The sequence below is a fragment of the Anguilla rostrata genome, chromosome 10 (assembly GCF_018555375.3).
Source record: "Anguilla rostrata isolate EN2019 chromosome 10, ASM1855537v3, whole genome shotgun sequence".
Classification (NCBI taxonomy): Eukaryota; Metazoa; Chordata; class Actinopteri; order Anguilliformes; family Anguillidae; genus Anguilla; species Anguilla rostrata.
The window spans coordinates 41,993,091-42,007,888 of NC_057942.1; the positions used below are offsets into that span (position 1 = coordinate 41,993,091).

Genomic DNA, 14,798 nt, shown 5'->3' on the forward strand with positions numbered 1-14,798 from the left:
ATCGCTGGCTGTTCGGGGTCCTGTCGTTCTGAGACGGCGTTCTGGCCCGAGTCCTGGCGCCCGTTCGGGGCTGTCCCGTCTGACGGGGGCGAGGAAGGAGAACAGGCTGATGATGTGTTGTTATTGTGTGCGCTTTCGTGCACAATGCCGTGTACTGCCTTGGTGGGCGTCACATATTGGTTGCGGTTTGGATTGAACATAAAGTGCATTGAAATGCAGTATAATATCATATTATGCATAATCTGTAATTATTATAATTATTGTTATTATTATTATTATAGCCTGTTGACTCTGGCACTGGGATACAGGCTGCTTTTCTTCAGAACAGAGAGGGTGGGAGAGGGATGGCATGGTTTGATATTGGGGGTGGGGGGGCTGGGGCTGGGGGGGTGGGGGTGGTTGGGACCAGCGGAGGGCCTGGGGAGCAGAATGGCTCTGATGTCACTAAGCTGAGGAGCTCACACCGAGACTCCCATGGCAGGCGGGGGGGGGGGGGATGTCCTCATTACCCATCATGACCGTGGGCGCCTCCGCGCAGCCGGGAGGCCGTCCCGCCGTGACCGGGGCGGGTGACAGGAGGAGCCGCCCTAGAGCCACGCTCCCATTTGTTCCTGGCGCGGGACGACTTGAGTGTGGGGGCACGCGCCGCGTTTTAAGCGTGAGGGGAGGGAGGGGGGGTCCTGGCCGCTCTTTTTGAGCTGTGTCGCGCCCGGGAAAGAAAATTGATAACATTTCTTGTGAAGAATAAGAAAAACTGGAATCAGTTGTCAGTATGTTAGAATGCTTTTGTTTGTCTCCAAAAGAGAAAGTTTAGAGAAACTGGTGTGTGACAGAAAAGGGAAGTCTGGCTTGTGCCTTTACGTACCGGTAGGGACCACTAGGGGCAGTCAGCACTCACAGAACTCGTATTCTGCGACGAAAAAAAGAACACCTGCATTTGTGCGTTGCCCTCTTCCTGGCAGAAGGCGCAAGAGGTGTGGATGACCCATATCCACAGTGTGGTTTCTCCACCGAATGAGCCATCCAGCAGCCCTCTTCTGCGGCCTCTTCTGAGCTGCACAGTCATTCCACTGAGGAGCCACACACAGTCAAATTGGGTGGACCGCAGGCGACCCCATCGACCAGAGCAGCAGCATCGAATCGGTTCCCCTCCACGACAGAGAGCGACGGGCGGACCCTGGCAGGCCGCGACTCTCAGCGCCCCTTCCTGCCCGACGCTGTGACCAATTTCGTGTCGCCCCAGCAGCAAGGACCAAGCGTTTTTTACCTGGACGAACAGGCGAGGGATAGCCACGCCCGCTGGTGTCCATTCTGGCTCTGAACCGCTCCACTGAAGTCAGTCTTCAGATATGGAGGGAGAAAGACTTTGTGGAAATTGCTAAACGCGGCAGACATATGCTGCAGTTCTAGATGAACTACAGCGAGAGCAGATTCACAGAAGCAAGACTGAAGCATAAAAACTGGATTAAGATTTAAGTGAAAGACTCATATAGACCTCGGAACTGTTTGGGGATGCTTCTCAAACATTTAATCTTGTGATGCTCAGGTTGAAAAACTGTGAATTGCAGGGCCAAAAAAATCCTGTGAGCTTTCACAAAGTATTTTACTTTGGAAACATTCGGTTATATGTTGATGTTGCCTTCATGAATTTCCATTATCTGCAGCTACCACAGAAGGAATATGTTGAGATATTTTCTATAATAGCTGTCTGCCTCCTTCGATTTATCTTTACTTAAAAAGTAGTGAGAAGTGAGAGTGCATTTTCCAGACACGTATTATTGAAAATGTGGGTTCTGTAATTACCTCTCACTGGTAAAAATAGCACTTCACAAGCAACAAGTTATCGCACCGTTCTGTGAAATAGGCTTACCTTTTCAATCTCAACTCAGCTGCTGAGATTGAAAAAGATGAGTTACTAAGAGATATTGAATATGACAAAAACGTATGAGCAATTTTCGGTGCGGAGACATCCGGAACAGTTGCTGAATGAAGCCAATCTTAAAGTGATGCGATAAGGACGTGAACTCCGACCCCAGACGCAAATAACAGTCACTCATGTGTTTTCACTTGTCACAACAGACCATTAAGCCTCAAAAGATAAAATATATTGTAACTCAACATGGTCTTGGTGTTATTGGCGGTTATAAGCAGAAAGATATTTCATAGCTGCCCTCTTTCTTCCTTATAAAAGGCAAGAAACGTGAAAGATATGCTGATGCAGGCAGACACTCGCCTTTTCAGCTGTCAGACACAAGTGGCTCGAGGCTCCCGCCAGCTTTTCGCGTGTCACAGTCGCGTAGCTTCCCACGAGATTGATATGAATGAAGTTGGTAACTATTGCAGTTCGGCCACCGAGAAACAATTTCAACATATTGTTTACCATGAACATGCAATATGCAGACTGCATTTTAAATCTCTTGGTTCACCCCCTGCCTAAAAGCCAAGCGTGCAGCGACTTCTCTCTGTTTTGGCAAAACTGAGGACCATAAAACCGGATAGTCACGGAGGAACTGCCGATCAGCTGTTTATTGGAATGCTATTTCGCTGAAATCGCACTGTTAAGTAACTAAGGTAACTGTCTCTATTGTGGCGGTATTGGTTTTGGCATCGTAATGAATACGTCGTTATCGGTTATTTTAATTTTCTAGTCACTTGAAGCCGCGCTGTTGCTTACAGTTTTTTCCCCTTTGGTGTCAAATGTGTGCAGTTATATGATGTTTATGATGCATGTGGAATTACATATGCAGGCCAATGCAGCCTAAATTGGGTGTCTACTTTGGTCATTTTTAAAAATGAGTTTCAAGCAGTTCTGGTGATTAACTGTTTTGTTTGCATGCAGTACACGGTCCTTGAAGGTATGTGCTAGACATTTTATATAAAGCCGATTGTTTGTTTACCCGCGTTAGGTTGACATATCAATTATAGGCCTACCTCGTGCTTGTTGCGTTGTTGCTTTTTCTGTGATTGTGTTGCCCACAGGTAACTGCTGGTCAATTGACAGTGAAGCTTTCAGCTGAATATAGATGAACAGAGATAGCAGTTTGTCAACAGTTACAATCTTAATATACCAAATCACCTGTGTTTTTTTCACACCCGAATTTCGTGCACGTTTCACGTTGCTTTATTCTGAACATAAAAACGCAGCTCATCAGACAGAGCTTAGATATTTTTTGTCCGCTTGAATTTTAAACGGTTATGTGTCTGACCTACAAGCATGCCACACTTCCTTTTAAGAGACGTTTAAATGTGTTGTTTTTGTCGCAATTTTGTGAACGCTGATTTTGCCAATGTGACACGGTGGACAAGAAAGAAACAGGGACCTCTCTTTTATCTTACAGGCAAAGGAGTAAAATGGCACAGACGGCCTCTTAATTAAAGACAGCGGGACATGTGCGTGTTTCGTAGTGAACGCAGCTGCAGTCAAGGACATATAATTGATTTACATATTTTCTAATGTTTGTTCTGGTTTTCAAAGGCAGGCAAAAGTGATGCGTTGACTCCGTCACTATGTTATGTTATCGCTGCTATTATTCCCGTGCGCCTGCATGAAAGAGATCGCATCAAAAAGAAAAAAAAAAAGAAAAGAACAGACTTGATCAAACCCGGTGAAGCGTTAACCTGTGGGACAAAGTGTAAGTGATTAGATTTAGAGCTGATACAACTGTTCAAAATAGCTGGTGTGAGGTGTGTGCTGAACGCTGAGTTTCAAAGCACAGAGGCCTTTAGGATTTAAAATATGTATCACGCATGTTGCTGCTAATCCCTTCTCACTTATTTTCAGATATAATATGAAATTATATTTGTTTTATTGACTTGTATTGAAATCATCAGTCGGCAGTTGGTATGAAAAGGCAGTTCTGAATTCAAACCACGTAAACAGTTTTTTCTGCATGCTAGTTCAGTAGCCTATATAATGAATTCTGAGTACCGTTTTACCTTCAGACACTCTGTGACCTTCTCCCATCACAGGTTCATTCGTGTCTATTCCTTCCACCCACACGACTTCCTTATTTTGCGGGGATTTTTCACCTTTTGTTCTGTCTGTGTTCATTTTCTTTCCTTAGTCGGACCACCACCTGTGTGTTTTGCCCTTGTAAAGTTTTTCCATTTGTACGCTGCCTAACATCATGCCATGGTTTTATTTATTTATTTATTTATTTGTTTATTTTTAAATCTATATATTTTTGTGCATCTTTTACACCCTTTTTGTTGGTGTCTCCTACTGCAAAATTGCAAATGAAGGCTTTGAATTTGACTGCGTTAATAGAACGAGTCTCGGTAAGCCGGTCGTTAATGTGTCGGTATCTGTGTCCGCAACAGAGCCGCAATATTGCGAATGTTTTGCACTGTGACTAATTCCTTCCGGTAAATCTGGCCCACAGTGTGTTTTTTATTTTCATCCGCTAATTAATTCGCAAATTGGAAGATTACATTTATCATAGTGTACTTAATATAATCTGGGCATGGCAAAGCGTTATGCTACACGACCTCTTTTATTAGAACGGAATTCCTGCGAGATTAAAACAATTAAACCGGACATTTAATTGATCTCGGTGTTATTGAATGTCATGTGTAATAAGCTGGGGGTTATGGCCTTAGCCAGAGGCCAGACATGGAGAAGAAGATTAGATTGGTATGAGTAACAGCACTTATTTAAAGTATAATTCAATAAGAAATGTTGTTAGGCTGTTTGTCCATTAAGCAGGGTGTACACTTACAACGGAAAATCAAAGTGGGCGTCTGTTATTGTTAGGACAGGACACGCACTCAAGACCAGGTGGGACGTTGGTGAAATCATTAATGTGTGTTCTTCCCCGAGCACTTGAAGAAAGCACAGTTTCATCATAGCCGCGTACGTGTGAGACGAAGAAGCAAATGGCTTCCACCCTGAGGTGGCTCGCTGATTTTTAATTTTCCGTGTGCAGCGGAGAATTGAATTGTGTTTCGAATGGTTCTTTGTGGAGTGCGCAAATCCTGGACAGAAAATATGTGGGGTGGACAAAAAAACCTGCCCGTTACGAATGTTTATGGTGCGGTATACTGTCAGGGGAGCGCTTTCAAATTCATGGTGCTGTACTGGTCGCATTGATTCAATTACATTGTGGGCTATATACCTCAAAATCCACTTCAGTGAGTTTTCGTTAATGAACTTTGATAAACATTAGACCTTAAAGAGTAACTGCTGCTATATTGAGAGAAGGGGGAATGTATTTAAAGTTGACGAGAATTGTGGGTTTTTTTAAACACATGTTGTCCTTGTAAAGATCCGTTTCAGGACGTAAACAAACAAATATATGATGATGTTCATTTTTGCGTTGATTAATGGTAATCGCTGGACTCTGGGAACGCAGGCTGTGGGCTAGCTATCCTACATCAACAGGCTAAACTGAAACGTAAAGCGTCGATAGGTACAAGACGTACTGTGATTCCAGTGCACCTGCATGTGGAATTTGATTTCAAGGACGAATGAGCACTGTGTGCTGCCATCCAGGTGCTGTGCCACGTGTAATCAATGTTCTCAGAGACTAACCTGGTAGCGTTAGTTATACTGTAAGTGTATGGAGTTTAGATGTAAGCATAGATATGTAAAAAAAGAAGAGCAAAACTTTCAGGCCACTCAAATGCAGGAAAAATCCGCTGGAAAAACAGATAAAGCGGCAAACTAAATATATTTTATTCGAGCGTAATGTGAAAAAGTGAAGCGGTGCCCGGCGGCGAACCGTATCTCACCTCCTGGCGGCAGCACAGCCGCCTTTTATGTTATGAAAAACGACAGCAGCACTGGAGTCTGGGAGAGGAGGATTTTTTTAGCTGTTTTAGTGTAACTGACCAGCCCAGCCGTATGAAAAATCGGTTTCCAAACCTGAAAATGAATCATCTAATAATAAAAAAAAGTGTTAGGATTTCCGCCCGGGTTTGGTCGAGCTCGCGGCAGTCCGTGTGCTTCGTCTAAAAGAGGTTTGTCGACCGGTTCAGACCGGTTCTTCAGCAGGGTGGCTGTGAGCTGCTTAGGCCGCAGTCTTCCTACACTTTCCTCAGCTGCTCCTTGTTCTCGAGTTGTCCTGAGTCGAGCGTCTCTCGAGATCCTCACATTTATCACACGCTGCGGTCCACTCCGCGGAGACTTTCTGGAATGTGGTTTCTGGGAACGCTGCAGTATCAGGCCAGTGTGACGTTCCTCATGCTAACTCCTCCGCTGGCGTCTCTAAAGCTCCCTTGCTGGTGTCTCAGAGCCCAGCTCGCTCTGTGTCGCTGCGAGCTCTCCCTTCGGGGAACAACATCAGAGCATCAGCGTCATCAGGATGCACAGACGCCGGGGTTTGCCAGAGGCTGTTTCAGACCCAAGTGAAATAGAGCGGGAAGAATACAGCATCACGGGAGGAGGAGGTAGGCTAGGTGTGTTGTGGCAGCCAAGCGTTGGGGGGTTTAGAGGACTGGGCATGCAACTGTGGGGTTGCAGGTTTGAATCCCGGTTGGGGCACTGCCGTTGCACCTTTCGAGCCTGGTACATGAACTGCTCCAGTGAACGTCCAGCTGAATGGATTGTGTCTGAGGCAGTTTAATATGAGTGAATGCTTCGCTGATTGTGTAACTGAGTGAAAAGAGAAGGAAGAGAAAAAGCATGCTTCTTTAGATGAACTCTGGCATATGCGACTAAAGACGTGTGTGTTTACGTTCTGTTTTCACTGGTAAGTGGAACGGCTGTGGTCTGCCCACCTGCCCTAAACACAAGTACCCTTTTGGACTGTCTGCAACATGCTTTTTTTCTACTACCTCAACTCAGGGGGATTTTTTTTCACTTATTTCTTTCTCTTTTCACTGAAGTGCTATAAAGAGCCTGTATTTGCCTTCTCTGTCCAGCAGTGTTTTGCACTCTTGAGTGTAAGAGATCTCTCCTTACATGCATGCCTTACAGCCCTAAGCAGAGTGGACATCTTCCCACAACACATCCAAGGAATGTAAGCTGTTTAAGTCTGGATAAATGGCTGAAATGTGAAATGTAAGTTTGTTAGTGTCCATGGTTTGGGGCTGGTCCTAAGTTAATGTAAGTTTGTTAGTGTCCGTGAAATGGGTTGGGCCTAAATTAAGGCTCCTCAGTCTGTCAGATGTGAATTTGGATTCGGACAGCTCATACCGCTAAACTACGAGCGCTAGGTCCACTGGAGGGGGTCACGGGTGCCTGACGAGACCCGGATGTCACGCCTACTGAAATCCTTCCTTCAGTGGTGACGTGGCCAATCATGCGCCGCCTTGTAGGGTTGCCTGGCTGATGTGGCCAATGGCATGGGTCCTCTCTTCAGACCAGCCTGTGGGGCCCGCCCCCATGGAATTTTGACATCTGCGATATCCATGACCCATAAAGGACCCATTTACATTCACGATATAAAGATTTCAGTATTCATGCTCTTCGCTAAAACACAGAGATAATAGTTTTTATTGTTAAACTCCAGTGAAATATGAACTATTACGTGTCAGGACACAAGTGATTCCGTTAGGCTGTGATGTTGTACTTGAATTATGTCATGTGGCTGGTGAAGATAATTGGTAAAACGGTTCCCAATGCATGTGCGTGATTTAAATGTAATTGCCGCATATGCACATACTGCTTAATTGAGCTGCATATTATGTCTGGCTGATTGTATGTGATATTTCTCTTACAGAATTCATTATCCACTAAATATCAATTAAAGCCATAAACCAGACATTTTCCCACTTAAGCTTCTGCAGTTGCTCGGAATGATCACAAAACCATGTAATACACACATTCTATTACACATGACATTAAGCATTAGACTATTTCACACGTACTGTACTCTCTGTCCCTCTCCATCTATGTGTGTGTGTATTGGGAGGTATAGGGAGAGAGTGAGCCAAGGAGAAGGGAAAACCAATATAATAAGAACTGTGGAAGTACCAATGTAAAGTAACTTAATGGCATTGGGCCCTATATTTCGGTACAAATTGGTCTTTCAGTGTGTGGAATTCTACTGGAAGTGTACAACACCAGCAATCAGTGAGAATGTCTCTCAAGTTCAATTGTATCAGGCCTTGTTTCAGGATGGTCCCATAAATGCTTGTTTGGGTTCAGATCTGGCGACTGAGAGTAGGGCACGTCCAAACCATGCCAGGAGAACGCACCTCACACTGTTATGGATACAACCACTGGATTTCATCAGTGTTTGAGTGCTGTTGTGTTTCTATGTTTTGTTCATTGTCTGTGTGTGTGTCTGATTGTATGCGTGTGTGTGTGTGCGTGCGTGCCTGCCTGCGTGCCTGTGTGTGAGTGAGTGTGAGTGTGTGCTTGTGCCTACGTGCCTGTGGGTGTGCCTATGAATGTGTGCCTATGAATGTGTGTGAGTGTGTGTGTGAGAGTATGTGCCTGTGTGTGCGTGCCTGCCTGTGTATGTGTGAGTATGTGGTTGTGTGTGTGTGAGTGTGTGCCTGTGTGTGCGTGCCTGCCTGTGTATGTGTGAGTATGTGGTTGTGAGTGTGTGCGCGCGTGCTATGCACTATGAGCTTAGTCCAAGATAATGAACAGAGTAAAATATTGATGAGCGAGCCCCGGTGTTCATGCCAGCAAACGGGGAAGTTTAATTACACGGCCGGCTGCGGGAATAGAAGAACGCTCCAAAGTGTTCCGGCTGACATAAGGTTCGGCTCTCTCCCGCGCAGTTAACAAAGCGCATTTACATCCCTCCGCCCCGCGGGACCGGGCATCTGGCCCTCCCAGACTCTTTCCAGGCCTGCTGTTTCCAGACCGCAGCCAGCCATTAGAGCGCCGCACGGGGAGGCTGGCTTAAACACGCGGGCGTGTCGACGACGTCGGGTTCTCCGAGATCCAGAGGGGTCGTGCTCCTGGTGTGTGTGCTACTGATGACTGGCTCACAGTGCTGTACGCATGTTGTTTTGGGGGGGGGGGGTCTGTCACATTGCAGGGACATCCCCACTCATTTCACACGAGTGTGCAGAGCCTTTTGCAGTCACTGCACTGGAGCAGTGCAGACTTAAAGCCCTGACTTACTAGCAACGTTTGCGCATGAGAAACGAATAACCACCACCAGTGATTGGTGCAAAACAAATCGGCCACGACCAATCGGTGGTCACGTTATTGGTTTTGCATGCGCTGAAGGTCTGAGCAAATCGGGGCTGTGTGTCCTGTGCAGTCACTGCGCTGGAGGAGCATGCTTTACGTGCGTCTGGTGTGGGGGGACGCACTGGGTCCCCAGTCGACCGTGGGATGCTCTGGTCTGTCTGGCTGATGCTGTGGCAAGTTACGCGCCGCCTTGTGAGACCCTGTCAGCAGCAGCACGGTCAGGTTTCAGTTACCGCCCGAGGACCGTCTCTCCAACACAGACCTGCGCTTTACTGTAGGTTGCCATGGCGCCCGAGGAGAGGCCACGCACATGTGCAGTTCATTAACTCAGGAGAGTGATGAGAGAGAGATGAGTGAAGACCTTGCACTACCTAAGAATGCGAACACTGTCTGCAGCACAAATGATCTGTACTGAGTACTTTAGTGTTCGATACAACACATTTAACGTTAAGGAGAGGCAATCATTTTTTGGAATGCAGAAATGCGGTCTATATGTAAGCCTCCATGCTTGTGTTGGAAAAGTATCGCAGACTCAAAGAAAATATGGACAAAGTGACTGTGATGTCACCCATTGATTTTTCTACCGGCTTGCGAAAAGCATTTTGAAGCCATTGATGTGCAATTTTTTGTGGCACCATTTTGTACAATTTGGAGCCACCAGACTGCGCACGACCTTGTATGGTCATGAAGTCCGAGCCGGGTGTGGGCACAATGTGATTGACAGTCCGGGGCCGTTACCAAGCACGTGATACCGCCCCTGCTTCCCCCCACCCCCCTCAGGTGACGCTCTGTGACTAGGCAGTGACACAAACTGTCCCTGAACGGTCCACAAAATATCATTATGTCTGGTTGATTGTAGAAGCCGTGTAATATTTCTCTTACAGAATTCATTATCCACTTATTGTATAAAGCATAATCCCAGGCCACACTAATATAAAATCTTCAACCTCCTGACATATATCATATTACCTGTACCCTGGAATATGATCATGAGGTTGTAAAAAGTAGAATAATAGCCGTATCTACAAAGTGTTGAATAATCTTGCGCAGGCTCTCTCCCGTTATTTACTGTGCAATTTTCAGAGTTTTGCTGAAGTTTTCCTGATGCTGTTGTTGATGTAATGTCTGCCACAGTAAAGTGCGGATTGTGTATTAAATTTTTAATCTATTTTACGCCCAGGACTCCCAGCTCAGCCGAGGCTTTAAAGGCCTTGCTTCTAAACCGCTAGCTCTCAGTGGGGGAAAAAAAACAGGCGACCCTCCACTTCACTGTGAAGAACTCACCCAACCAATGTGACAAAAAACATCTATGGTACTCTTCCAGAACACCCATTTAAGTATACTTGTTTGGTAACAGGTTGGGTGTGGCTGTAATACTGTGTAACTGTGCAGTAAATATTGAAATGGGGCCAAAAAAAACAAAACTCCCCCGTTGCTGTAAGTAAGTTCTATAGAGTGTTATGAAAACTGTGGATGTGATTATAAAAATGGCCTATGGATTGTGTTTTTGGATCATGCGGCCATTTCATCACCCAATCAGCTCGCGCATTGTTTTGGCTGGGAAGACGGGGGAATATTTATGCAGAAACGCCGGGAGACAAATAAAGACGGTTTTCATTTCTAACGTGGAGCCGGATAGTTTAAAGTGGAGACGCAGAGGCAGAGATTAGTCGTTTAGCCTTTCAGGTGGGTTGCAGCTGTGGGGGGAAAATCGGTTTGCTTCTGCTCCGCAGTTTTGCTGTCTTAAGCAGTGTCGACTGGGAAGACGGGTTCATTTTGCCGTACAATTTAAAGCCTTTTTAAGCAACGAGTCAGTTGGGAAAACAGCCTTGCTCAGAATGCAAAACTGTCATGCCAGTCCAGGCTGAGTTGGATTACAGGAGAGGTTTTTTTCTCACATTTATGCCCTTTTGTTGTTGCCAAGGACATATCACTTATTTTATCTTTCTGTTTGGAAATTGCTGTCTTCAGCTCGCCGAGCATCAAACGTCTGCCTCTACTTAAAGCATTTCTAGCCCCCCTTTTTTAAATACACACGAGCTTTCCTGTTGTCTTTCTCTCTCTGCTTTGAAAATACTCTGTCCTCTCGAGTCTGACGTTCTCTCCGTCTTCTCGTTGATCAGCTCTTAACCGGAGAGTTTACAGTAAGGGCTGCTCGCTAGCAGGTGCGTCGGTTGAAGTCGCGCGGCGATCGATTTAACGGCGGCGATAAGTTTGAATCAGGCGGAAATTTCCAGCTCTGTAGTTACGGAGAAACGGCGCCCTGGTGAATTCCTTCGGCCACACTCTGGCCTCCGGCCGGTTCCGCCTGCGTCTCACAAGCTGTGATTTACCTCTGTTTCAACGCATTGAGCAGAATAACTGTAGGTACAGACTTCCGCACTGTTTGTGTTCGGGAGGAGAAACAGCCCACAGCAAGGCATCCGTTTTATTAGAGAAATACCGTTAATCTGTGACTGGTTTAATGAACGCAGCTGTGATTGGTTTCCCCCGTTTTAAGGAATGTTTATAACTGGGGGTGGGGGTGGGGGGTGTAACCACTGTCCCCTTGTTCAATTGGGTACAGTCACGCTCACTGCACATTGGACTAGGATTCCCGGATCTGATAGCCAATGCGTTTGGGATTTGGATGCACAAATCTGTCTCTTGTTCATGGGTTGTATTCTACACGACTACCACTAGATGGAAGCAGAAATCCATGGGAAGGACCAGAAACCTAACGTGTCGCCACAGAGCCATAGATAACACATCCTGCGTTTTTTCGTGCTGGGAAAACATACAGTACTTCTTGCGCACTCAAGGCCGCCGCATTTATAACCTGAGTCGGTATTTTGTGTTTCTGACTGTGTGACAACGCGCGCTTGTCGCCGCTCTTCTGTGGCACAACACAGTGCATCTCGGAGACAATTAAAATTTCGTTCTGCTCGATGGAGCTGTGAGCATATGTTGTTATGCTCCACTGTTATTGTCTACGGCCGTTCTGTTCCTATTCTCTATACTGTAACTTCGCGTAAAGAATGCAGATTTCCCCCCCCCCTATTCGTTTTGAGTGGTAATGAAAAGGAACCAAACTTACAAGTGTGAAATAGCAAGCATTGTGAATTCACAGTGAAAATATTTAAGGAATGCACTTTTTTGGGTTATAGTAGCCTCCCTAACACATTTGAGAAGTCAGAAGCTCGTTCTCACTGCATAATTAAAATAATTGGGGGTGTGAACAGTAAACTGTACTCTAATGACTTTTGCGGTAAGTTGTGCTCTGGTATGTACTTTCGTAATGATTTCGGTAAACTATAATATCAGATTGTGTACTGTAAGCAGTACACTTATTATCTTTAATACATGGCGCTTTAATGTGTGTTTTTTTTTTTTTTACAGTAAAGTGCTGGAATGTTTGTAATGTTTTCAGTAAACTGTCTTCCTATGCTGTCTGCTAACTGCAAATTTGCATTTTCTGTGTTTTTTTTTCCCAGTGTGAAGTGCTAACTGCTCTAATACTTGTTTCTCCCTCGGCTTTCAAATCGTTTAAAGTGTTTCTCAACGTCTCTCTTTTCTCCTCAGGATGTTCTGAACAACCTGGGCTCCTCCGAGCTGGACGAGGACGACCTGATGCTGGACATGGATCTCTCTGACGACCAGCGCCATCGTCACGGTAACCCACCCCCCCCGCCTGAAGAGATGCCCGTGCGCTCAGAAACGGAGAGAGAGCGCACACGGGAGTTTGCGTTGAAGGCGCGTTTCGCGTTGCGGCTGAACGACGCTCCAGTCCGTATGTGGCGTCATTTGGAACGCGTCTGAAATTCTCTCTGAGGAAGGTTTAACCTCTTCCCTCTTTGCTGCCAACATCTGCCCGGCGTCCGCAAAGGTCAGGGGGTCAAGTGGCTTGTCCAGGTGGGACACTGGTTTTCGGTTTAGTTGCACGCCCTTCAGATTTGGGTCGAATCTGGACCGTACCCAGAAGCCTCGTGTTGCATCCCAAAAAAAACGTAATGTCGCCCAGGCTGGGGAGGGAGGGATTCGGTCCTTGCGGGACCGTCCTGGCATCAGGAGTTTGGAGCGACTCCTGCTGTGGATCAGCTGGCATCTGTGCCCGAGGGCAGCGGGGGCATGAGGTGCGATGCCCTGGCAGGAAGGGGGCACACTGTTCTGGCCTCCCCCCTGGGATTAGGCGAGATCTCACGATCATGGGATGGGCCAAAAAAATATGCCTGGGTTTACCAGGCTGGGAGAGAAAAAAAAAAACAGGAAGAAAAATAGATTAAAAAATATGAAGAATGTATTCCTGTCGACATTTACATTGGTAACTGGAATGAGCACTGGGCTGAACAGGGCATCTGGGCAGTCCTATTAGCTGTGTATTCTGTGCTGCTGAGCCAAATTTCACACAAATCAATTCATCTAATGCATTTCAGACTTGCAATAGCAGCAACTGGAAAGAATGTTTTTGTTGCTTAATGATGCCTTTGTTTGGATAGATTGGACAGCCAGTGTTTTCAATAATGGGTATGGGTGAGAAAGTGGCCGTCATCTCGAGCAATATCCTTTAAATTGTCATTTCATGTGTATTTCATGCTAAAAGGGTTGATGTTGTTTCCCAGTCGATATGTTCAGGACGGCTAGGCGTGCGCTCTGTCAATGGACAGTAAAAATAAAAAAATGAACACCAAGGTTTTTACATTCAGTGAAGTCGTTTCATCCTTTCCTTCTCGTTTTAAAACAATGGTAAAACTTAGTAGGTGTTTACAAACACGTCTGCATTAAAATGAAATTTTCATTTTTAATAAATGGGACCTGATATTGTGCTCAAAAATTATGATTGTTTGAAAGCCTGAAAGTATGAATTTTATGGCTGCCACTTTAAAGTCCTGAACATTTTTTTTCCCCCAATTATGTCTTTTAAACAAATCTGGTTTACCTCGTGGAGGGCTTGATGAATTGCCTTATGGTTGCAGTTTTTCTAATACAGCTTTTTTCAATAGCAGTCATCAGGCCACTCAGAGCCACAGTTGCGTACGCTAGATTGCATTTGTGTCAAGGACGTGTCCTCATTACGAAAAGGCAGAGCTAATGCTGCCATTAACGCGTGCAAATACGATTTTGCATACTTAGACGCTTTATAGCACTGCTTCGTTTTCGCCATCGTAACGACTGCACGTGTGCGGCAGATTAGCCTTGGAGCAAACAAGACTCCTCTGACTCGGAAGGGATGTGACAGAACTGCAGGAATTTTAAAATGGAGGCATCGCTGCTGCTGGTTCCTGGTCGGGGCCTTTTTTGTGTGTGGAGTTTGCGTGTTCTCCCCGTGTCCGTGTGGGGTTTCCTCCGGGTACTCCGGTTTCCTCCCACAGGCACACAGGCACACAGGTTTCGGCTAATTGGAGAGTCTAAATTGCCCCCTAGGTATGAGTGTATGAGTGACTGGTGTGTGTGCCCTGCGATAGATTGGCGGCCAGTCCAGGGTGTATTCCTGCCTCTTGCCTAGTGCATGCTGGGATAGGCTCCAGCAGCCCCCACAACCCTGACCAGGATAAGCTGGTATAAATAATGAATGGACGGGTGGATGGATGGATGGATGGATGAACATTGCTGCTGGTGGCGGAGGGAACCGTACACCCAAATGGCAGTAGAAGCGCTGTTCTTTTCATCACCTGCCCTGTCTGTTCTGTGGCAGCCCTCTTGGGTTTACTTCTCAGGTACCTGTTGA

General features: G+C 46.0%; 1 protein-coding gene across 12 annotated transcripts in view; it reads left to right on the forward strand.

Moving 5' to 3' along the window:
- Window positions 1-14,798, forward strand: part of ccser1 (coiled-coil serine-rich protein 1) — a 103,955-nt gene that overhangs the window by 10,430 nt on the left and 78,727 nt on the right. For all 12 annotated transcript variants that reach the window (XM_064297269.1, XM_064297275.1, XM_064297276.1 and 9 more), the window contains exon 4: window positions 12,656-12,746. In XM_064297269.1, coding sequence (XP_064153339.1) covers window positions 12,656-12,746 — 91 coding nt within the window. The remainder of the gene's footprint in view (window positions 1-12,655; window positions 12,747-14,798) is intronic.